The sequence below is a fragment of the Parasteatoda tepidariorum genome, chromosome 9, assembly GCF_043381705.1.
Source record: "Parasteatoda tepidariorum isolate YZ-2023 chromosome 9, CAS_Ptep_4.0, whole genome shotgun sequence".
In the NCBI taxonomy this organism is placed as follows: domain Eukaryota; kingdom Metazoa; phylum Arthropoda; class Arachnida; order Araneae; family Theridiidae; genus Parasteatoda; species Parasteatoda tepidariorum.
The window spans coordinates 38,244,433-38,271,349 of NC_092212.1; the positions used below are offsets into that span (position 1 = coordinate 38,244,433).

The 26,917-nt window shown below is 27.8% G+C and overlaps 1 protein-coding gene across 4 annotated transcripts in view; it reads left to right on the forward strand.

Annotated features, from left to right (window-relative positions):
• Positions 1-26,917, forward strand: part of LOC107444592 (fibropellin-1-like) — a 65,178-nt gene that overhangs the window by 31,455 nt on the left and 6,806 nt on the right. For all 4 annotated transcript variants that reach the window (XM_071185233.1, XM_071185232.1, XM_071185235.1 and 1 more), the window contains 2 exons: positions 24,213-24,470; positions 26,332-26,574. In XM_071185233.1, coding sequence (XP_071041334.1) covers positions 24,213-24,470; positions 26,332-26,574 — 501 coding nt within the window. The remainder of the gene's footprint in view (positions 1-24,212; positions 24,471-26,331; positions 26,575-26,917) is intronic.

The following is a 26,917-nucleotide window of genomic DNA, read 5'->3' on the forward strand; positions in this document are numbered from 1 at the left end:
AGTTAAGAATCCTGCAATATAGAATTCTGATACAGATTAAATATTGAAACTTATCTTACAAGAAAATAATACATCCAATAGGCCAATTCTTTATCAAGTAAGTTATAACCTTGCTTAATCTTACTCGTATCTTAAACGTAAGCATTGGTGATGGTCGACTTTATTATTTCCTTTTTCTTCAAATCAACCAACCACCTTGATATTCGACAAAAAATTGTGTTACATGGTGAAAAAAAAATAGTTTCAGTGGTAGCTAATATTAGACTTAAATTAAGAAACACTGAAGAAACAGATTAATTTTAATACTTAGTTTAAAATACAGTTTGTGCTAATTTTGTTGACAAAAATAAATGCATCGTTATCATTTATATTTAATAAGCTACTTTAGAATGGACATTTTTTTCTCATTGTATATTTACTGGTAGAGCAAAGCAAAATATTTTTCAAAGCAATTTTTGTACAATAATAACAAGTTTTTTTTATTTATTTTTATTTTACATCATAGTAATAAAAATGTTGGTTGTAATACCTACTAACATTAAAAGATGCATGTACATATACAAGTTAAAATGAAATATAACTTAGCATAAATTTGAATTATCTATGTCCTAACCATAAAAAAAATATTTCACTGTTCAACTGAAAGATAGTAGCAGAATTAGTTTTATTTTATAACATTGACATTTGTATCTAAAAAGCATAGCTAATTTTTAATCTGGTTCAAATGTTATATCTAAATAATGAAAACATACGATCAGAATACTTTAACGTGAGGGTTTATAGTTTGTTCCCCATGAAAGCAAACAACAGAAACATATAACGGTTTTAAAATGATGATGAAAGACAATGACTTTTTAAAAATATTATTAAAGTATGTAACACTTCAGAAAAAGAAGAGAATTTTGTTGAATTAATCAAAAATAAGATTTAAATAAATAACACAAAAACATCGATTTTTAAACATCGTGTAAGTACCGTTACAAATGAGAAGATATTTATGAACAAAAAAAAGGGGAAAAGTTATAAGTTACAATTGTAGATTTTGCTTGTTAGATTAAACAGTCAAACGAAGATGTCTTATTTAATATTACTAAAAATAATATCACCGACTGTAGGCGCAATTCTATTTTAGAAAAACACGTAAGCAGCAGTCCGCACTCTATAACTTGAGGTCATCAGAGAACGTCAAGTAATCCTTTTTTCTAACTGGTGGATGGGTTCCTCATCGTATACACATGTTCAGATTTAATCTTTCTTAATATATATCTCATTAAATTTTTTTTGCGTATAGTTTTTGTAAAAAATCAAGGGGACTGGCATTACTTGATTTGAGCTCCCTGCAATTAATAAACAGAAGTTAATAAATTTTGTAATTGTAATTTGATAAATTTAAATAAAATTTGATTTTTTAACAGTAAGTGACCCGGAGACTAATGGGGTAATATTGAAATGAATATTATAAAATTATTTTCATTATATTAAAATTTAACTAATATTTATTTGTAGAAATTCTAGGATTAGAAATGAAAGAGGGGAATGAACATTGGTCATTGATCGGTTCAGGTCAAAAAATAAGTTGCTCAATGAAGCCAGACAAAAAATATTTGCAGATCCAGAATTAAGGGATATAGAGCAGATACAGAGCCGAAACTATGCAAAGCTAATTTACAAAATAAAGAAAACTTTAAGCTAGCGTCTGAGCGTCTCTGTCTTCAAAATCAAAAACTAATACAGATTTTCAAATTCATTGCAGCCGCAAGGAGCCTTTTTATTTCCCAAACATAAAATACATTTAAAATTTTCAATTGAATTGCAAGAAATGTCTGAAAAATTATTTCTTCTTATTTGTTTAGCATTAACAATTGTTATAAAGTAAACTTAAGACGATTCTGTTTCTTTTTACACATTTAAAATATAATATCAATTACTAAATAAGGCATATGGCAGCAATATTACATAGATATTAAAAAATTTATATACACGACGTATGTATAAGCTGCATTTAGAAAGAACTTTATTTCCATGATAAAATTTCATCCTTTTTTTTTAACTTATTTGTTTTTTATCTCCTCTACGTGCAACAGAAAGAGATTTCCTCATTTTATATATATGTTAAGATATAAATTTTCAAAATATATATCTCATTAAATTTCTTTGTGTACTGTAATTGTGAAAAGAAAAGAGACGGTTATTACTTGATTTGAGTTCCTTCTAACATTCAATCTATAATTTATTACATTTGATTTTAGCAACAAATGATATTAGGTTTTTCAATAGTAAGAGACTCAGAGCCAAATAGACTAAGATTGTAAATAACATTAAACAATTTTTTCTTTGCAATAATTTTTTTATTCGTTTCTTTTTATGCGCTGGTACAAAAGGAAATGAATTCCTCGATGAGAATATACATTTAGATATAATAGTTCTTAATATATATCTCATTAGTTTTTTTTGAACAGTTATTGTAAACAACATAATTGTGGCTGGTTTTCTTTCATTTGAACAATATGTAATTTAGAGTCTTTACATTTGGTTAAAACAAAGAAATATTATTAAATTTTGCATTAACAAGAGCCTCCGAGCTAAAAAGGCTGCTAATGTGGTGAATATTAATACAATTTTACCTGTATAATAATATTCGAAATACTTTCACATATTTAGAATATAAATCTAATGAATAAATAAAGCATTTGAATTTAGATATAATAGTTCTTAATATATATCACATTAGTTTCTTTTTGAACAGTTACTGTAAAATACTTTGTGGGTGTTTTCTTTCATTTGAGCACCGTGTAAATTGGAGTCATTACATTTGGCTAAAACAAAAAAATATTATTCAATTTTTCAATAGCAAGAGCCTTAAATAGGCCGCTAATGTCATGAATATTATTACAATTTAAACCTGCAAAATAATATCTGAATATTGATTTAAATAGAATTTTCACATATTTAGAAATTAAATCTAATGACTAAAAAATAGCTTGTTACCACTAATATACCTATTTAAAAGTATATATATATATATGCACACACGACGGATGCATTTGTTATAAACAGAAAGGACTTTATTTGGAAAGGATATTTTTTCTTCTTTTTTACTTATTTTGAATTTGATTTTTTGTGTTCTTTTATTGTAACAAAATAAATGCGACTGGTATTATTTTATTTGAGAATTATGTAAATTAATGTTATAAGTTAATTGTATTCGATTAAAAAAAAATTCAAATTTTCCCATCATAAGATACTCGGTGCTTAATAGGCTGTTCATGTAATGAATAAAAATACAATTTTGAAGTAGAAAAATATTTGATTATATTTTTAAATAACACTTACTCATAATTAGAATATGATTTCATTGACTAAATAAAGTGTTTGCTAGCAATATTATATCTATTTAAAGTATTTATAAATACACTATGATTTATTAGCCACAAACGGAAAGGACTTTACTTCGAACGGACATATATTTCCTTCTTTTTTTAATTATTCTGCTTTTTCCCTGTTTAGGAGCAATGAAAAGTAAGTTCATCATTGTAAATATTCGTTTAGATATAATTTTCAAAATATTTCTCATTAGATTTTTTACTGCACAGTTGTTGTAAATAAATCAAGGAGGCTTTCTAAATTTGATTTTCTAATTTGTTTAAGACAGAGGTCTAAAAAATGGTTTTTTTCTCAAACGTTTAGTTGTAAAGTTCAGTTTTTTTTGCCTGCAATTTTTGTAAAAAACCAAAGGCACTTTTCATTTCATATGATCAAACCGTAATTTATAGTTAAAAGTTGCTTTTATTTGGTTTAAACAAAAAATAATATTAAATTTTCAAGAAAATAGGAGCCTCGATAGCTAATATTCTATTATTTAATGAATATTAGTAGTGTTATTTACCTATTATAATAATGTAATATTATTTATTTTTAGAGATTCAAGGATGTAGAGATCAAGGGGGAAATAAAGCCTGCATTGATAAAATAAGAATCTGCATAAATAAACCAGAGAAAATTTCGGAGTGTTCTTGTATTCAGGGATATAGAGAAGATACAGAGACGAAAGAATGCATAGGTAATATACATAATAATTTATAACGGGAAGAGTTAGAGGGGATCTGTCATATACATTAAAAAAAAGTTATGATTTACGAATTCCGAAAAATTTAAATATTCTCTTTCTTATTATTAAACGGATGCATTTGTTATATACAGAAAGGACTTTATTTGGAAAGGATATTTCTTCTTCTTTTTTACTTATTCTGTTTTTTTTGTCCAGGGGCCACAAATAGTTTGTTCTCTATTATAAACATTCGTTTAGATGTAATCTTTCTATGAATATTACTCATTATTTTTTGTGTACTTTTATTGTAACAAAATAAATGCGACTGGTAATATTTTATTTCAGAATTATGTAAATTATTGTCAGAAGTTAAATTGCATTTGATTAAAAAAAAATTTAAATTTTCCCACCATAAGATACTAGGTGCTTAATAGGCTGCTCATATAATGAATAAAAATACAATTTTGAAGTAGAATAATATTTGAATAATAGTTTAAATAATACTTACGCATAATTAGAATATGATTTCATTGACTAAATAAAGTGTTTGCTAGCAATATTATATCTATCTGAAGTATTTATGTATACATCATGGATTTATTAGCCATAAACGGAAAGGACTTTACTTCGAACGGACATATTTTTCCTTCTTTTTTATTTATTCTGCCTTTTCTCTGTTCAGGAGCAATGAAAAGTGAGTTCTTCATTGTAAATATTCGTTTAGATAAAATTTTCAAAATATATCTCATTAGATTTTTTACTGCACAGTTGTTGTAAATAAATCAAGGAGGCTTTCTAAATTTGATTTTCTAATTTGTTTGGGACAGAGGTCTAAAAAATAATTTTTTTCTCTAACGTTTAGTTGTAAAGTTCAGTTTTTTTTTGCCTGCAATTTTTTTAAAAAAGCGAAGGCACTTTTTATTTCAAATGATCAAACCGTAATTTATTGTCAAAAGTTGCTTTTATTTGATTTAAACAAAAAATAATATTAAATTTTCAAGAAAATAAGAGCCTCATGGCTAATATTCTATTTTTTAATGAATATTAGTAGTGTCATTTACCAATTTTAATAATTTAATACTATTTATTTTTAGAGATTCAGGGATGTAGAGATGAATTGGGAAATGAAGCCTGCAACGGTAAAAAAAGAATCTGCACAAATAAGCCAGAGAAAAATTCGGAGTATGAATGCGGTTCTTGTGTTCAGGGATATAGAGAAGATACAGAGACAAAGGAATGCATAGGTAATATACATAATAATCTATAAAGGGAAGAGGTAGATGTTGCGTCTCTGCCGGTCTGTCATATACATCAAAAACCAGTTATGATTTACGAATTCCGACAAATTTAAATATCCTCTTTCTTACTATTAACTCATTGGTTTTCGTTTTCACTGTTATTGTAAAAGGAAAGGGTGCTGGCTTTATTTTATTTGAGTTCCTTCTATTCCTCTATTTAAAATTGATTTCATTTGATTTCAACCGCAAACAATATTTAGATTTTCAATAATGAGAGTCTCAGAGCCAAATAGACTAAGATTGTAAATAACATTAAAAAATTTTTTGCTTGCTATAATTTTTTTTATTCGCTTCTTTTTATGCGCTGGTACAAAAGGAAATGAATTCCTCAATGAGAATATACATTTAGATATAATAATTCTTAATATATATCACATTAGTTTTTTTTTGAACAGTTACTGTAAAATACTTTGTGGGTGGTTTTCTTTGATTTGAACACCATGTAATTTAGAGTCATTGCATTTGGTTAAAACAAAAAAATATTATTCAATTTTGCAATAACAAGAGCCTAGGAGCTAAATAGGCCGCTAATGTGATAAATATTAATACAGTTTTACCTGTAAAATAATATCTGAATATTGATTTAAATAATATTTTCCCCTATTTCGAAATTAAATCTAATGACTAAAAAAAATGCTTGCTAGCACTAATATACCTACATAAGTGTATATATATATATATGCACACACGACGGATGCATTTGTGATAAACAGAAAGGACTTTATTTGGAAAGGATATTTTTTCTTCTTTTTTTCTTATTCTGTTTTTTTTTGCCCAAGGGCATCAAATAGTTTGTTCTCTATTATAAATATTCGTTTAGATGCAATCTTTCTATGAATATTACTCATTATTTTTTGAGTACTTTTATTGTAACAAAATAAATGCGTCTGGTATTATTTTATTTGAGAATTATGTAAATTATTGTCATAAGTTAATTGCATTTGATTAAAAAAAATTTAAATTTTCCCTTCATAAGATACTCGGTGCTTAATAGGCTGCTCATGTAATGAATAAAAATACAATTTTGAAGAAGAAAAATATTTGAATATATATTTAATAACACTTACTCTAAATCTGAATCCATACTCTGAACTCATAATCTGAAAACAAACAACAGAAAAATATAATGGTTTTAATATGGTTAATAAAGATAATGATTTTTTTAAAAATATTATAAAAGTAGTTAACACTGCAGAAAAAGAAGAGAATTTCGTTGAATTAGTAAAAAATAAAATTTAAATAAATAACACAAGAACATTGACTTTTAAACATCGTTAAGTACCGCTACATATGAACAGTTATTTATGAACAAAAAAGTACGTGGAAAAGTTATAAGTTAAAATTGCAGATCTTGCTTGCTAGATTTAACATTATTTAATAGTATTAAAAATAATCGCATTGTATAGAGTGACGTCATCGGAGAATGTCAAGTGATGCTTTTTTCTACAAGGTGGAAGGGTTCCTCATTGCATATACTTGTTTAGATTTAATCTTTCGGAATATATATGTCTCATTAATTTTTTTGCGTATGGTTTTTGTAAGAAATCAAGAGGGCTGGCTATATTTGATTTAAGCACACTGCAATTAATAAACAGAAGTTAATAAATTTTGTAATTGAAATTTGATAAAATTTGAAAAAAAAAATGATATCGAATTTTCCATCAATAAGTGCCACGGAGACTAATGGGGAAATAATGAAATGAATATTATAAAATTTCTTTTTTTTATTATATTAAAATTTAACTAATATTTATTTGTAGAGATTCTAGGATTTAGAGATGAAAGGGGGAAATGAACATAGTTCAGGTCAAAAAATTAGTTGCTCAATTAAGCCGGGAAAAAAATTAAAGTACATTTGCGGATCTTGTATTTAGGGTTATAAAGTAGATATAGATCCGAAACTATGCAAAGATAATTTACAATATAATCTAATAAAAGAAAAGTTTGAGGCAGCGTCTGAGCGTCTCGGTCATCAAAATCAAAGACTAATAAAGATTTTCAAATTCTGACTTCAGCAAGGAGTATTTTTATTTCAAAATTCTAAAATTTGCTCAAAATTCCTAATTTGTTTAGGAGAGATGTCAGAAAAATTATTTTTTTCTTAAATGTTTTGTATTAACCATTGTCAGAAGGAAATCTTTAGATGCTTCTGTTACTTTCACATACTTAAAATATAATGGAAATGAAAAAATAAAGCTGTTGCTCTCAATATTAGATATTTTTCAAGTATATACATATATAAACTGGACGAATGTATCAGCAATAATCAGAAAGGACATTATTTCGCAGGAATATTTTTGTCTTTTTTTCTCATTCTGTTTTTTCCTGTCTAGATTCTACAGAAAATGAGTTCTTCATTTTTAATATACGTTTAGATATTATCTTTCTTAATATTTGTTTTATTAGTTTTTTTTCCGTGCAATTTTTTGTAAAAAATCAAGGAGGCTGCTTTATTTGATTTGAGCATCCTGTAATTTATTGTCAAAAGGTGATAACATTTGATTCAAACAAAAAACATCAAATTTTCCAAAAATAAGACCTCAGATGCTAATATTCTATTATTGTAATGAAAATTAATAGAATTATTTCTTTATAATAATATCTAAATATTATTTATTTGTAGAGATTCAAGGATGCAGAGATGAAGGGGGAAATGAATACTGCTCCGATAAAAGAAGAAGTTGCACAAATAAGAAGGAGAAAATCAGAGTATGTTTGCGGTTCTTGTATTGAGGGATATAGAGAAGATATGGAGAAGAAACTATGTATAGGTAATATACATAATAATCTATAAAGGGAAGAGTTTGATCCTGCGTCTGTGCCGCTCTGTCTCATAAATTCAAAACCAAATAAGGTTTTCAAATGTCGACATTGGCCTCAGGGAGCATTTTTATTTCCCAATTCTTAATTATTTTGTTCAAAATTTCTAGATTGTTTAGGAGAGATGTCTGAAAAATGATTTTTTTCTTAAATATTTAGTATTAACTATTTTCATAAAGTGATCTTTAGAGGATTCTGTTTCTTTCACATATTAAAAATGTAATCGAAAAGAATAAATATAGCCTTTTCTCTCAATATTAGGCATTTTTCAAGTATAAACATATGCAAACTCGACAGATGTATTAGAAATAATCTGAAAAAACTTTATTTCGCAGGAACATTTTTTTGTCCTTTTTTCTTATTCTGTTTTTCTGTTTTCCCCCAATTATTGTCATAAAGTACTCTCTTAAAAAGAAAGAATGATTTTCCCTACTCAGAGAAGAGTGAAATTTTTTTAATTCAACTTAAGTGAAATACACCTATTTTTGAGCGAAATTCTTGCTTTGCATTCACTCGAACTTGAGTGGTATTTATTTAAGTAATACTTGAGTGGTTTTCGCTCAAACTTAAGTGATTTATTTATTATTTAATTGTGTGTGAACTATAAGCTTTATTTTCTATCGTTTTATTTTAAAAAGCAAACGATGCTAAATTGAAATAAGATTGTTTTGTTCTGCGGTCTAAATAGATAATGTCTTTACTTTTACTTTACGTAAAATTTTTTTCTGTAGAATATTTCACTTAATATTTCGAATTAAGAAGAATTAAAACAAAATTTAGTTAACATTGGTATTTCTGAAGAAGACGCTGTTTTACTTTTCGGTAAATAAATATACTTTGGAGTTTCTATTTTTAAAATACTTTTTTTAAGTACTTTTATTTAGAATGTGTTATATACTCATCGGATCATCCTCCGGGATGCTTCCCAGACCGTCGCCAATAGCCCATTGTGCAGCTCTAGTGCGACGTAAATTAACAACAACAACAACAACAAGATTACCAGATTGCAAAAAATGAAAACAAAAGCGCAAGTTGAGTTAAAAGCGTAGCTAGAGGAGAATATTTAAGTGTTCTATAGTGCTTTTAGTAGCACCTTTTTCAGCTGATAGTGCATAAACTAAAGAAACGAGAAGAACACAGAGCTTGATTTGCAGTACAATACAGTGAAAACAAAGAGACTCTTAAACAAAAAGTCAATTGCTCTTATGGAGCAAGTGTCTACATCTACAATCATATGAAAGAAAAAACTTCAAATCCACTGTTTTGTTTTTCATTTCACACATGAGCTCGGCAGTCAATTTTATTTAGCTCCTTATCAAAATTCACATTTTCCTGAAGAAAAAAAAACATTTATACATTATGTAGACAATTTTTAAAACATAATTACTAATTTTGGTACATTCTTTTTCTAATAAACTTGACAAATTAATACTTTTTCCCCCTTTTCACACTGGTGAAATACAAACTGTTTCAGTTAAAATTTCGAAATACTTCAGAAAATCTCAAACATTTTTGTTAACTTGAAACAGAGTTTCACAGAGTTTTACAGCATATCTTTCACTCAAAAAATAAATTATAAAATAACATTTATATCATTATTAAAATTCAATAATCAAACAAGACTATAAGTCAGAAAAAAGCTATTTATATACATCACGATATTTACTCCTTTCACTTTAGTATATAAAACGCACTATTTATTTATTTATTTATTTCTGTTTAACTCACTGAGTTCTCCCCCCCCCCGTTACTGAGAGGGGAAAAAAGAATAAAATCTCCCATTGAAATACAAACATTTTTAAAAAACTTGATTCTGTAAAAAAAATTGTCCTACGTTTTTAGCTATAACTTTAAAAATATTCAATAAAAAAAAAATTGTTTCAAAACAAATTGTTTTAAAAATTTTTGTTCTCAAACTTGAAAGAGAAATTGTTTAAAACTGTGCAAAATATAAGTAATTAAAGTTGTTGTTTTATACAAGGTATACGCGGAAAAAAATTTAAAAACAATTTTCATAGTTTTAGAGGGAATCGTCTAACTTTTAATTTATTTTCAATTTAATGAGAAAGAGAGTACTCTTTGATTTGACAAAAATTTATTTATCATACTACTAATTTTAAAGCCAATTTTATCGACATTTAAGTTTTTTTCTTGATTCGCCTTAAATTTAAAAACTTCTTCAGTTATCGAAATAAATTTAAAAAAGAAGTCTTTGTTCTCTCAATCATATGTAGCATATGATTTAACCGTGGTGGTAATCCTTCAGTCACGTAATATTTCATTTCTATGTAATAGAGTCAAATAGAGAGCTAATAGAGTCATAGTCAAAATAACTGTACAATTAAAAAACCTATAGAAGTGGCACATTTACAGTTTTGCCCCTTCACTTTTTGGTAATTAATAGAAAATCTATTAAATATGCTTACACCACATTCTAAAGGGAACTTGTTCTGAATCTGATTACTATGTGAGAACTGGAATATAAGAGCAAAATTGCTTTATATGAATAAACTATATGAAATACAAGGAATTTATAAATGGAGTTTACCAGCCAGGTGGACTAGCGGTCAGCGTTCTTGACTGCGAAGTCAGTGGCCGCGGAATCGAATCCCGCTCAGGGCATGGATGTTTCCCTCTCTCTATGTGTTGTTCTTTGTTGTGTGCTGTGTGAAAGTGGCTCCAAATTTAATTCTATCTCGCAATAAATATTATTTTTAATACTGCTCCCTTTTTTTTACTTTTAATCTGTAACTATTGTAAAACTCTAATTTATTTGTATTTTAAAATACTTTAATTAGCATTTTACTTTTATTCAAATGTTAATTCTCTGCATTTTCAATTTTGCCTCCAAAATTGAACTTGAGGAAAAGTGGTAAGAAATTTTATGATAGCAACAAAAGAAATATACTAGTTAGTATAATGTCATAAATAATCTATGAAATACGTAAATGGTTTTAATTCTGAATGAAAATTAAATAAAAGCAAAAACAGGATAAAAACAGAAAAATTCAAAATACTCTTTAATTTTTTTAAATATAATATTTTCCACTTTTTTAAATGATATATTTATAACAAAATGTATAGAGCACCTGAATATGCAGATTTAAATGAATAGATCTTGCAAATGTGAACTTTCATAAATTAAAGACAGTCAATTTTATTAATAGGAAGCAATTTAAGTAACAACAATTAAAGACTGTATGAAATATAAATTATTTCGTAAATATCTTTTACAAAAGAAGTATAGAATGATATGAAATTAATTATCCACAAATATTTTGTACCAAAATTGTACATCAAAAAAACTGAAACATGGATATAAATTTATTATATTAAAATAAAATGCTAAAACTTTAATATGAGATCTGGAAAAATTCTAATACTCTATTTAGATATAATATATCAATTCATGCTATGCTTTAACAAAGATAAAGCATAGAATCAGATTTTTTTATTATTCCATAATCATCCACATTTAACAATTTCAATTTTGAAAACTTTTTTTGACAAGTAATTTAAATTAATAGTTTGTTATTTAAAAACGCTGAAAAATAGTTAATTTAAGAGGAAAGTATATATAACACATTCTAAATAAAAGTATTTTAAAAAAAAGTATTTTGAAAATAAAAATAACAAAGTATATTTACTTTCCAAAAAGTTTTCTTCAGAAATATCGCTATTAAATAAATATTGTTCTAATTCTTCCTAATTCAAAATATTAAGTGACATATTCTCCAGAAAAAAATTTACGTAAAATAAAAGCGAAGACACAATCTATTTAGATCGCAGAACAAAACAATTTTATTTAGCTTTATAAATGTTTGCATTTTAAAATAAAACGATAGAAATTCCATCTTATAGCACACAATTAAATAATAAATAAATCACTCAATTTGTTTATTTGATAACAATCGTGGTTTAATAGGTATTGCTTAAATAAATGACTCTCAAGTTTGAGTGAACGCAAAGCAAGAATTTTGCTCAACTTGAGTTAAAAAAATTTCACCCTTTTTTGAGTACGGGAAATCACTCTTTCATTTCAAGAGAGTAACTTTCATTTAGAAACACGTAAGAATCGCATAATATCCAATTGCTCATCTAAATAATATCTAAAAAAATTACAGTAATAAAATTAATATTAAAAATAAAATTAATTAATCTACATCAATAAGAGCTGTTACTCATAAATAAATTTTGATTTAATCAATAATTTCTTCCCTTTTATATTAATATTTTTCGATATTAACCATTTATTTTGTCTTGAAACATTAAATATTAAATCAAGCGATGACAGCAAACAACATTAAAAACAACTGAAATAATGATTTGCTTCTTAGACAATTTAGTCGTGTGATTAAACAAAAAGGATTTGCAAGAACCATGACTCGGAAATAAGAACCTACGTCGGCTATAAAGAACTTTATTTTAAACGTGACAACGACTAAATTTTTTAAAAGGCTAAGTAATTGTAAGCTGCGTATTAAAAATTCGAAAAAAGACTCTGTAATAGGTTATTTAGGGAGTATACTATTTAAAAGCTGTGAATTGTATTTCAAAAAATACGGAATGTGAAGCAAATGTTAACAAGTATACTTGTTAGTGCAAAGAAGGTCTTAAACCTCAAGACGAAGCTAAAAAAGGATAAAGGTTGCGTAATGCATTGGTAAGCAAAACTTAAATTAATACGAGACATTCCTTTCCAAAATTAAGAAAAAAAATCTATCGAAAATAAGAATTAAATATTGAATAAGGATAATAAGATTAGACTAAACAAATGAAAACATGAAAAATTACGGTTTGTCATGAAAAAGATCTAATAAATTATTGTCGTTCCAATACATTTTTAAAATGCGGATTGCATTGGTAAGCAAAACTTCTCATTAATACGAGACATTCCTTTCCAAAATTGATAAAGAATCTATGTATAATAAGAATTAAATAATTGACTGAGGATTATAAGTATTGATTAAAAAAGTGAAAAATTAAATAAAAACATAAGAAATTACATTCTGTCGAGAAAAAGATATTATATATTATTTTCATTTCCTTACACTTTTTAAATAGTCTTAAAAAATACTTAGAGATTTATTTTATCAATGCAATAAATGCATCTCTTTACATTGATAATTTTGAAAAATTTTTAATATTAAAATAAAGTTTTGAATTTCAGCTGAGACTGCTCAAATAAAAGGAGGAAATAAAAATAAAATGTAGAGTAAATTTACGTGAATTGGTTTCTTTTAATCAATCATTTCTGTCCCCTTGTGCAACCTTTTTAGCTTTTTATCTTTTATTTTGTATTGAAACTTTAATTATTATGTCTAGGGATGACAACAAATAACATTAAATACAAATGCAGTAATGTTTTGCTTCTTTGACAATTTTGCAGTTGCATTAAAAAAAAAGGATTCTCAAGAACCTTGACACGTAAGTAAATATCTGCGTTTGCTTGAAAAAACTCTATTTTAAATGTGACAGCGCTTGATTAGTTTTTTAATGGATAGGTGGTTTGAAACTTCTTATTAAAATTAAAAAAAAGGCTCTGTAAAAAGTGATTTTGGGAGTGGTATAATTTAAAAGCTTTGAATTTTTTTTATCTTAATTTTTTTTAAAATTTCGTGCATTTTCTAGAAATAATTCATGAGTGTAAATACACTGACTGTACTGGAAAAAATAAAAAATGCGCAGCAAGTGGAATCAATTATAATTATGAGTGCAGAGACTGGTTTAGACAGAAAGATGAAGCAGAAAAAGGACAAAAGTATGCGGATTGCATTGCTAGGCAAAACTACTCATTAATACGAGACTTTCCTTTCCAAAATTGAAAAAAACTCTGTGTATAATAAGAATTAAATATTTGAATGATGATTATAAGTGTTGAATAAACAAGTGAAAAATTAAAAAAAAACGTGAGAAATTACGTTTTGTCGTGAAAAAGATGTTATATAGTATTTTCGTTTACTTACACTTTTAAAATATTCTTAAAAAATACTTAGAGACTTATTTTATCAATTAATAAGCTATTACGTTTTGCGCTTTCACATAATTATCATTGAAGAGAGCTTTTAGAGTTTAGAAGGACTAACAATAAACTAAAAACGGAAAATAGTGTTTTTGTACACCCTATGCCATAAAGTGTAGCAATAAGTTTGTAAATTGCAACAACTAATTTCATTATTATGTGCGACTATGGCATGAAATTTCTTAAAGTTGGCTTAAATATTTTAAGATATAAGAGCATTTGTATGAAAAAAATATTTTTTTTTGTCTAACGTTATTTTTGCGATAATTTAAAAATGTTTCAGAAAACTGTTCATCATGCAACTATTACTCATTTAAAAAAATAAACATGTAACTCTAATTTAAAAACGCGTAAGAGTCGTACATTATATAATCCTCTTTTAAATAATATCTAAAAACACCACTAATAAAATTACAGCACTGAAATAAATTTTAAAAGACAAATTACTAAATCTACATCATAAAAGCTATAATTTGTAAATAAATTTTGATTTGTATAAAATGTGTACAAGAAAAAGAACGGACGTGAAACTCCTTATACAAATTTACTGATCTATCATAACTTAAACATGTAACTGTTGTTTGAAAATGCGCAAGACTTACATAATATCCAATACCTCCTCTAAACAAATTATGAAATTCTTGCCTTAGACGTAACAGTTTTAAGGATTTTATTTTAATATAAACTCGTAAAATGTATCAGGAAAACTAAGAAAAAGATTTAAAAAAAAGAAAATAAATGCTAAGATGAAGGATTTTTGTTAATAAATGCATCTCTTTGCATTGTTCATTTCGAAAATTTGTTGTAATTAAAATAAAGTTTTGAACTACCGCTGAACCTGCTCAAATAATAAGAGCAAATAAAATTATATGTGGAGCAAATTTAAGTGATTTGGTTTCTTTTAATCAATCATTTCTGCCCTTTTATATCAACCTTTTTAGCTTTTTAAATTTATTTTGTATTGAAACATTATTTATTAAGTCTAAGGATGACAACAAATAACATTAAATACAAATGCAGTAATGTTTTGCTTCTTAGACATTTTTGTGATTGGATGAAAAAAAGGATTCGCAAGTACAGTGACTCTTAAGTAAAGACTTGCGTTTGCCGCAAAAAACCTAATTTAAAATGTGACAGAGACTAATTTTCTTTCCAAACACTAGGTGGTTGTGAACTTCGTATTTAAACCTTAGAAGTAAAGACTCTGTAAAAGGTTATTTAGAGCATATTATTTAAATGTTTTGAATTTCTTTTATCTTTTCTTAATAAAATTTCTTGCATTTTTTAGACGATATTCATAAATGCAACGACACTGACTGTATTGGAAAAAATACTGAATGTGTAGCGAATGGCAACAGGTATATTTGTGAGTGCGTAGAAGGGTTTAGACCAAAAGATGAAGCTAAAAAAGGACAAAAGAATGCGGAATGCATTGCTAAGCAAAACTTCTAATTAATGCGAGACATTCTTTTCCAAAATTAAAAACAAATCTTGGGATAATAAGAATCAGTTATTTGAATGAAGATAATAAGTATTGAATAAGGAAATAAAAAATTGAAAAAAACAAGAGAAATTACATTTTTTTATTGAAAAAGATGTTATTTATTTTTATAGTTTACTTACACTTTTAAAATATTATTAAAATTTCTTATCAATTTCTATTTCTTTATCAATTAATAAGCTATTACGTTTTGCTCTTTCCCATAATTATCATTGAAGAAAATAACTTTTAGAGGTTTGAGGGTCTAACAATAAATTAAAAACGGAAAATATTGTTTTTGTGCTCTCTATGCCAAAAAGTCTAGCAATAATATTGTAACTTGCAACAATTATTTTGATTATTTTGTGCATTTATGGCACAAAATACGTAAACCTGGCTGAAATATTTTTGGATATAATGGTGTTTTTATAAAAAAGAAAGTATTTTTTTTGTCTTACATGATGTGATAGTTTAAAAATATTTAATAAAATTATTCATTATGATACTATTACTCATCTAAATAAAAATAAACATGTAACTGTCATTTAAAGACGCGTTAGAATTACATAATATCTAATTCATCTTAATAACATCTAAAGTAACTGCTAATAAAATTACAGCAATGACGTTAATATTAAAAGAGATATTAATTAATTTACATCAATAAGAGCTGTAACTCGTTAATATATTTTGATTTTTGTATAAATGTTTACAAGTGAAAAAAAGGAAATGTAATTCACCATACAACTGTTACTCATCTAACATAACTAAAACATGTAATTGTTATTTGAAAATGCGTAAGAGTCACTTAATATCCAATACTTCTTCTAAAAAAATTATGAACTTTTTTTTAGACACATCAGTTTTAAGGCCTTTATTTTAATAGAAACAAATTTTAAAAAACGAAATAAATACATAGATGAAAGATCTTTGTTAAATTAAGCCACGACTATCACTAATGATTCAAATAATTATCAGAAGCCCTAGACGCCCAGAGAACTTCCGACCAATAAGTCTCCTGCCTACCTTAGGCAAAATATTAGAACGAATCATCTTTACAGGGCTTGACTTCTTACTTACTTTCTTTCCGAAGGAACAGTATAGATTTCACAAGAAACTCTAAACAACTAAACAGCTCATATGCCTAATTGATTTCATCAGTGTTGGTTTATTCAAGAATAAAGCCAAGCTTATGGCCGCGTCTAGCATAAAACACTCATAACTGAACTAATTCATCAAAAAATACCTTTCAACATCATTAAAATTATAGATTCCTATTTAAATAACAGAACTTTTCAAATCTGTTTTTATGGCCACCTCTGTGCGGGTGTCCCGCAAGGTAGTGTTTTAGGTCCAATACTCTACTTAATATTTGCTAGTGATTTTCCATCTTATCCTGCAACACTCAAAGAAATCATCTCATTGCCTATTATGCAGACCATACTACTATTGCGATCAGATTTTTAAATGCAAATCTTGCTGCAACTAAAATGAATAATCTAATTCCTGATATAAAATCCTGGTGTGCAGACAAAAAGATCCTAATTAATACAGATAAATCAAAACTAGTGTTGATTCGACGAAAAAAGAGAAATAAAACAATCAAGAATAATGTAGCACTATTTAATAAAGCTATCCCGATTGTCAACCAAGCTGATTACCTGAGGCTAATAATTAATCAACTAACCTAGAATCTTCATATCGAAAAAGTAATAAATAAGGTTCATGCAGCCTACAGCTTATCTCTTAATCTCTTACCTCTTAATCTCAAGAAGTGTATCAGGTCAATACTTACGTATACATGCCCCGTCTGGGGGGCATTAAACAATCTCAAATTAAAAAGTTGGAAACTACACAGAATTAGATACTAAGACGTATCACTGGTATTCCTTATTACTTACCCAATAAATCAATAAATAAGCACTATAAACGAATACATAAATAAATTGAATGCCTCTTTTTTTAGCAAAGTCAAAGACACTGATCTCACCGGCTTCAATGAGCTGTTAAACAAAGACCTACTTTTAGATATGAGAGATTATAATCCCATAATATCATCCCTACTCTCAGATACTATTCTTTCTAAACACTAGAAGTTATTTTTCCCCATCCCATCATTACTATGGATACTCCCAGAGAGGTGAAAGGACCTTCATGTGATCGCCGACTCGGGAGTATCCACCCCAGAATTCATACTTAAATTTTTCCCTTTATATTTTTTATATTATTGCTTAACAGATATAGCCCGCTACCAAACTTAATTTATCCTCTCAACTATGGATGCTCCCTGAGCAGGAAAGGTCGTCCATGTGATCTTGCTCGGGAGTTTTCCCACCACCTACTAAGCAATGTATTAGATAAAGTCTGACTATTAGTTGAAACTAAAGTTAACCAGAGCTTCTTCTACTTCTTTTTATTTTCTCTTGATATACCTGCTAACCCCACAGTCGCCCAAGGGCATTACTACAAACGAAGGAGTGGAGTACCCGCTTCACGGGGGCAGGGACTCCGCAAATTCACTCAGTCTAAGTCTAAATCTAATGTTTCCATTTCGTGGGAAATGCCGTTAGTCTCAGTCGCCATTACGCCCAATATAGGTCTGGTGCCCACTGTCACGGGCAGGAACTCTAGCGATCCTCATATTGAGCAAGCAAGGGTATAGGGGATAAGGACATTTAACTATTCCCGAGGGGTTTAAGAAAAGCAACACGCTTTTGACAGACCGGTTTTACGCACAAAAAGTGGCGTTCGCGTCGTCCTAGGGATTATTTTCTGACATCCCCGCCGTACCTTAGCATTGCGCGTAATCAGTGTTGATCATTAAAAAGCAATTTAATTTAAATTCTAAAATTTTTTCATTTCCGTAAACCAGTATATTATTTTGTACATTGCTTTAAGATGTCTATTCATTACTCATAATTTATTTGTTTGTTTATTGAAGTTTTAAAAGCAGAGATCATTCAGATTACGAGCAATTATATAATATAGTTTCAGTTTTGTTTAGTTTTGGTTTTCAGAACTTAGGTTAATTTAAACCGAAGGAAGGATATTTGCTTATTCAACCATAGTTATTAGTTTGAAGCGTCTGGTTCTATTATAATTGAAGTATAGATGATAATATTAGCATTTTTTTATATTTAAAGATATGATTTAACAGTACGAGTTAAAAACTAAAATCCTTTGAATTTCATAAGTTTACTATTGCTGTTTTAAAATCGTTATAATTAAAAATGCACATTAATGACAAATTTTTTTTAAACAAAATATAAGAAATGCAACCGTAAATTTGTTAAATTTTCCGATGAGAATTAAAAATAAAAATCTTTTTCATGAAAATAATTATTCGTAGCATTTATTATAATTTCGATTGCATTATCTATTAATTTCCGATCTTTATCAATGCTTTTGCACAAATAACTACTCAAATTATTATAATCATATCATTCAGATTGCTTGACGCTTAAGGAGTTCCAACGAAATGCTCAGTAATCGTAATGAATTTTTTTTACATAATAAATCATTTTTTTAGCGTCTTTGACAGACAGTCAATTATTTCGGTGAATATAGCGAGATGCTCTTCATATTTTTTTATAATTTTAAACTCATTCCAAAAATCAAAGTAACGTACAATTTAAAAATCGGCGTAAAACAATGTTTATAAAAGTTATAAAAATAATTTATTTTAACCAAGATTAAGTTGAAATTAAAGTAATCAAATTTTGTGTTACACGCAAAAGAAAACGATGAAAATGCTTTTCAGATTGCTTGGCGGCAGTAGGATTGCAACTAAATGTTCATCTTTATCTCAATGAAATTATTTTTTTTATGAGCAATTTTTATTATTAATCAGGCCTAGCCGTTGTGGTTCAGAAGATCAGAAGTCTTCTTGAAGTCAGGCTAACCGTGGGAAGTTTTCGTGGTTTTCCTCTCCATGTAACGCAAATGCGGGTTAGTTCCATCAAGACGTCCACCACGGAGGCAAATTGCTCTCAATACTTGATCCAGGACTCTCCCTGTCTTCTGGATATGATTTAAAATTGAATTTACGGAGTTGAATATGAGTAGACGTAAACACATAATTAGGTCGGCTGTTCGACGACGGTTATAAAATTATGAAATAGATAAGGTATCAACTTGCTGAATATAAACGAAAAACTCTTCTTTTTAACTCAAATAGGCCACAAAATAAGCCACAATTTGAGTATCGAAATACAATAATATACTTGTGAAAGTTATGAAAATGACCTATTTTAAATAAAATTAAATTATCAAATTTTGCGTTATATGCTAAAGAAAACTACAAATGCGTTTTTCAGATAGTTTTTATCGGTAATAGGTATTCCAGCTAAATGTTCATTATCTGAAAGAAGTTATTTTTAAATAATCAATAATTTTTTTCCCATCCTTGATAGATGGCTCATCATCTTTGTGAATATAAGGAAACGTCCTTATTATTTTTAATTCAACCAGAAATCAAAATTACTCATAAGTTACACGGAGTACAATCATAATCATTAAAATTATGAAAATAACTTATTTCAATTAAGACTAAATAGAAATAATCAAATTTTGCGTTACATGCAAGGAGAAACCACAAAAAAGTCTTTTAGATTACTGAACGGTAATAGGATTCTAGCTAAATGTTCATTATCGCAATGAATTATTTTTTCAACAATTAATTTTTTTAATCATCCTTGACAGACAAATTGTCATCTTAGTGGATGTTGTGAAATACTTGTCTTACATTTTTAACTTTTAACCCGACCCAGAAATCAAAGTAACTTGCAATTTAAATATCAGAGAAAAATCATGTTTATAAAAGCTTTTGTAGTAACCTATATATTATTTAAAATTAAATTAAAATTTAGACAAATCAAATGTTGCGTTAAATGCAAAGGAAAACAACGAAAAAGTCTTTTAGATAATTGAACAATAATAACATTACAGCTAAATGTTCGTTATCGCAATGAATTATTTTTTCAACAATTAATTTTTTTATCATCCTTGACAGACAAATTGTCATCTTAGTGGATGTTGTGAAATATTTTCTTATATTTTTAAATTTTAACACGACCCAGAAATCAAAGTAACTTGCAATTTAAATATCAGAGTAGAATCATGTTTATAAAAGCTTTAGTAGTAACCTATATATTATTTAAAATTAAATTAAAATTTAGACAAATCAAATGTTGCGTTAAATGCAAAGGAAAACCACGAAAATGTCTTTTAGATTGCTGAACAATAATCGCATTACAGCTAAATGTTCATTATCGAAATGAATTGTTTTTTAACCATTAATATTTTTTATCATCCTTGACAGACAATTTGTCATCTTAGTGGATGTTGTGAAACACTTTCTTATATTTTTAACTTTTATCACGACCCAGACATGAAAGTACCTTGTAATTGAAATAGAGGAGTAAAATCATATTTTGAAAAACTTTTTGAATGAAAATAATTAGAATTTCCATTGAACACAAATGAAAACCAAGAAAACGCTTTACTAGCAAACTAATTGTACGCTAACAGGCTAGCTTGGAATGTTTACTAAAATGTTCTTTATTTTATTTATTTATTTATTTTTTGTAAGTACATAAATTGTGTGCTTTATTTTATTTCAAATATTTGAATTTCAGAATGATATAAAGAATTAAATTTTAAGAACATATTATTATTTTTTTTTTTAAATTTTTAAAATTTACGAATTATAAAACTTTAAAAAAATCTGAAAAAAAATGTGTCATAAAATTTGCGAATATCAGATTTTTCTGGCAAAGAGATTATCAATTATTATTAATCATTACAACTTATTAAAATCAAATAAACAAAGAACAAATTATGTACAGCTGCAATAAACAAAAACCACAGTTCACTAGATGGCATGGATATAGAGTACAAACTAGTCACTAGACCAGTGATGTCAACGTTCACCGTGACGTCCGTTTGGTCGAGTGATTGATCTTTCTGCCTTTGGTTTCTAGATTCCGTGATTTAGGCTGAAAGATTCCAGGTAACGTGAAATGAACAACACTTCCGTAACGAAGAAAGGTAAAGTGTCAGCCATTAGAAAAATTAAATTATTATATTTTATTTCGTAAGTTATTTAATTAGTTTTCATTTACTGGACGATTACCAGCTGAAAATGTTCAAAAACAGAGTGTTTATTTTTACTAAATTATTGTTTACTTAAAAACCATGCGATACAATATGTGATTTTTAAATATACCAATTATGTCTACGTTTTCCCAGCTAATGACAAATTAGAGCCACGATGGCTCTGGGGATAAAGCGTTTGTATACCAATGATGTGGACCAGATTTGAATCCCAGATGTAGCTGGTTAATACGAATTAAGCTCGTGGATCTTTCCGACCACAATGCTAACGCAAAATATATTTAGCGATCAACAAGTCACGGATCAGAATCACTTTGCCTTCAGGCTAACCATAGGAGGTTTTCGTGGTTATCCTCTCCATGTAACGCAAATTTGCGTTAGTTCCATCAAAAAGTCCTCCACAAGGACTAGTTTGTATCAATACTTGATACCAGAGTTCCCTTGCCTTCTGTGATTTGTTCAAATTTACTAGACAACGGAATTGAATATTGATAGTTGTAAACTCAACGCCTGTTATAAGGTAAAATAAAAAATAAAAAAAAGAAACTGAAAAGTTTAATCTAGCTAATTCACAACAAATATGTTTTAAATTACATATAATAAACAAATTGTTTTCATATTTCAGTAACACGCCAGGAAAACCTTCCTACACGATCAATATGTAAATATAAATTATAAAAAATTAATAACAAATGTATGTTGACTTAAATGTATTTATTTTAAAACTGCATGCTGATAACATTTAATATTACACTACTAGTTAAAAACAATTATAATCCTCTACCTTAATTATTTTTGCATGATTATAATTTAAATAAAATTCCTTGCATTTTTTTAATAAATTTTGAGGTTAGGGAAAAAAAATCTTACCATAACATTTGGTTAACGATTACATAATCAACAAAAGATCAACGAATGAAAAAAACTCAAATAAGTGTTTTCTATCTATTTTACTTAGATAATATTTTATTTCATTAAGAATATTTTAGAATATTTTATTTTACTTCAATATTCAATTAAAAAATAATAGTCGGTCATGTGAGATAGTTTCTGGGAAAATTTGTCGGTCAACAAAGTGGTAAAAATATTTGTCCATTTTTATTATGCCATAAGAAATAAAGTTTTTTTTTTGTTGTTCTTACCAAGAATAAAGACGAGAACAAATTTCCCTACAACACCTAGAGAAGTTTCAGCCAGATCCGATTATATCCTATTGTAAATTTTTTGAATAAAAACAATCACATGTTAGCTTATAAGGATGCAATAAGAGATCATCTCTTTTAATTTTCTAGATTTTTTTCAATTCAGTAACTTGAGGAATAATCTGTTCTTCGTAAGAACAATGCAGCCAATTATTCTTGAACTAATCTCACCAGCAATTTTTGATTTGAAAAAAAAAAATATTAACATACAAACCAGTCATAAATAGGCGACATTCCAATTTGAGTTTAATGACTCATCTAAGAAGGATGTCAAATGTAAATGCTTAAAAAATAATAATATCACTTTATTAATCACATTAAATACATTTATGTAATCTTATTCAATTTATCTCACACATTGTATTTCAGCAATATACGATGAGAGTGTAAACTGAGTAGAATGAGCAATTAATTTTGAAATCTCAAGCATAGTTGCTAAAAAATTTGCAGTATCTATTATTGTACGTATCTATTCAATATCTCATTCAATGTATTTATACAGGGTGTCCCGAAACGACCGCATAAACTCTGCACAGCTAGATTCCTCGTTGGGAGTACATAAAAACTGCCCAAGAAGCATTCCTGTACGATCCATAGTTTACGAGAAAAATACGAAAAACAAAGTATGACGTCACGGCCGGTGCATGAAAAAAAAAACACTTTATTGGACATATCAGCAACAGTATTTGCATATCTTTCCAGACGATAATGTTTAAAACGGACACTTTAAACATCTGATTTAAATTGTGCATTGTATACTGCTGTTGATATGTTCAATAAAGTTATTTTTCTTGCACCGGCAGTGACGTCATACTTGGTTTCTCGTATTTTTCTCGTAAACTATTGATCGTACAGGAACGCTTCCTTGGGCAGTTCTTATGTGCTCCCAACGAGGAATCCAGCTGTGCTGAGTTTATGCGGTCGTTTCGGGACACTCTGTGTAATCTTAAGCAATTTATGCTTTCAGCTATGGTAAGGAAAGAAATGATTGTGTTAATACAGTGTGTAAATATATATGAACAAAAATTAACAATGTGTTATTGTTAATTTTATGCAATGTATTTATGTATGCTCTCAGAAATATGGGATAAAGAAATTACTGTGCAAAGGAAGCAGAATTCATAAAATTTCAAAATCAAATATAAAAGCTCAATTCTCAATATCTTGCTGATAATCCCATGCAATTTATTTATGCTATCTCATGCAATCTATCTATGTATGCTTTCAGCAATATGTGATGAAGATAGAAATGACTGTGTCAATGGAGCAAAATGCATACCACTAGGAAATCAACGTTTTTGCAACTGTTTGAAAGGAACATATGGAGACAAATGTCAATACATGGGGGATTGCAATGAAAGATACAATTTAAAATGCAATTATAAGAATGGTGAAATTTGTGCATATAACACGACGTCGGAGGAATCGGAATGTTTATGTCTCGAGAGTGGATTACACTACGACACTGAACAAAGAATGTGTAGAAGTAAATACAAATTTAATGTTTTAAATATTTTGGTTTTATAAATTTTTTTTATTAATTCAATATAATCAAAACTAAGTTAATAAAATTAATAAGTTTGAAGTAATGAGTTTTTTATTACGTGAAAGTTATAAATTTTTCTAAAAAAAGAAATAAGTTATAAAAAAAGAAATAAATGAAACATGCCTATAACTCTCCTATTCAGTGAAGTCCTACGCCTCTGTAAGTTTTAGTAGGAAACTGTTTTTTCTTTAATTAAAACCTTCATTGCGTTTGAACTAATAGTAAAATTAACTTCTTTTTGGTCTCAATCAAATGAGAGTAAAGAAAAAAAATAGGACGCAGTACCTTACTTTTCTGTACTGCCGTGTCAGCTTCAGAAACAAGTACATGGTTAACGTATATGACTCACTTACTTTCAAAGAACTGTATTTTGGATAGTATAAATAATACTAAAACGAATGATACAGTTAAGGATAAACTCACCAACCAAATGTTTGGGATGGATTAAAAATAATGTGCAATATTTGTCTATCGGCAAATATTTCAGAGGTAAGCTAAGTTCGAATTTTGCGCTCAATAGCATGTTTTAATCAATGTTTGATACTGCAGCAGTAATGCACATTCTTGCAGTGTTCGTGGTACATAAAGTTGTGAAGGACACATTTTAAGAACACCCAATATCAACTTGAGGACAATGCCATCAACACTGCAGAAACGCATAACGTCAGGCATTCATAGAAACATAATATTAAAAGTAAATATGGAACATAGTGTACTATTGGGATGTATGCCAATAGATTAAAAGTGCACACTTTGAATATTTTTAATTCCTGCCAAACATTTGGTGATTGCATGTATTTTTCAATGTATCACCCATCCTTGTCCGATATATTCTTGAAAAAATACAGTAGTTTGGAGATCCTTCAGGTTAGCCCAGCATGAGTACAAAATGTCTGTACATTTCATACTCTCAAATTACGAGTTTTGTTGCCCGTCATTGTTTTTCTCATTCTAAAATGCACAAAGAAAAGAGAACTCACAATACTTAATAAATGCATCAACGTTATTTGCTGTTTTTCGAATGACATTTAGACAAGTCAGGTTTGTGATCTAAGTCATGAAGGTGCGCCCTTCGCTTGACAAGATATCACCACAAAAAGCGAAAGAGTTAAGTACTTCTTAGCTTAGAGCACCATTGAGAGATAGCGACATTATTCATTTGTGAGGTCACTTCCTCAGTTTAGACATAGATTTGAAGGGAAAGGAAATTTTTTCCAGGAGACAGATCACAGGACTTTAGACACCCCGAATTTTACATGTACTTTTTACATGAATTTTACATGTAATTTTACAAGTATATGGAATGAACTCGGTAGGTCTCAGCGTAGTCGAAGATAGAAACCCATCTCTTCTGAACAGGAGTCTAATATTTTGATTATGTATTACCCTTTAGTTAAAATCTGCTTGTTTCTAAAGATTATATATTGTGTCATTTTTTTCAGATTAGGCTAAATTTTTAAATTTTTGTTTTATCCTGCGAAATATTTTTGAAATGCCATGTGTTTTGAAAAACTAACATTTAATTTTACCCTTAACGTTAGTGCTCTCTTTTAGGTTCGACTTGAAATGTAAAACCTATTTTCTAGGTGGCATGGAATTTTTGATGAATTGCATTTTATTTTTAAACTTAATTTTAGTTCCACAAAACATACAACAGTTTAATATACTAAGATTACCATCGAATTATGTTCGTAGCCAAAACTTAAATGTATAAGGGGACATGAAATTTATTTTATATTGCTTTTTTGCATTTTGATATTTCAATAAAATTTCTAAATCTGAGATATAATTTCACTTTCAGAAACATGCATGGTAGGAAATCATGATTGTAGAAATAATGCTACCTGTGAAAGGGTCAGTAACTATGGTTTCTGTGAATGTTATCCGGGTACTTCTGGACATGAATGTGAAATAGTTGAAGGATGCGATCTCATAAACTGCAATAATACAGGTGCAAGATGCGAGTATAACAGATTTTTTAGAAAAGCGGAATGTGTTTGTGATGATGGTCTGAAGTATGATGAATCTATATCTCTATGTAGAGGTAAAATCAAATTAAAAAATTCTCAATTCAAGCATAAATACATAATATCAAGTATCCTTGTAATATGACTATGAGCATAACACTGTGCTATTGGTATTTACTTAGTACGAAAGGTTTTGAATAAGTTTTAATTTTTAAAAGACTTTTCTTTAATCCAATCATACTTCTAAATCAATTTGGTCAAAGCGAATTCATAGTGATACAATCGTAATATTTGTTTTTTAATAAAAATATGTATCACTCTCTGTTTGAACATACTAATGGCTAATTATAAGGTATCCAACATAGGTACTTCGTATAGGTACTACAGTACATATATATAATATTTGTCCATCGGCAAATA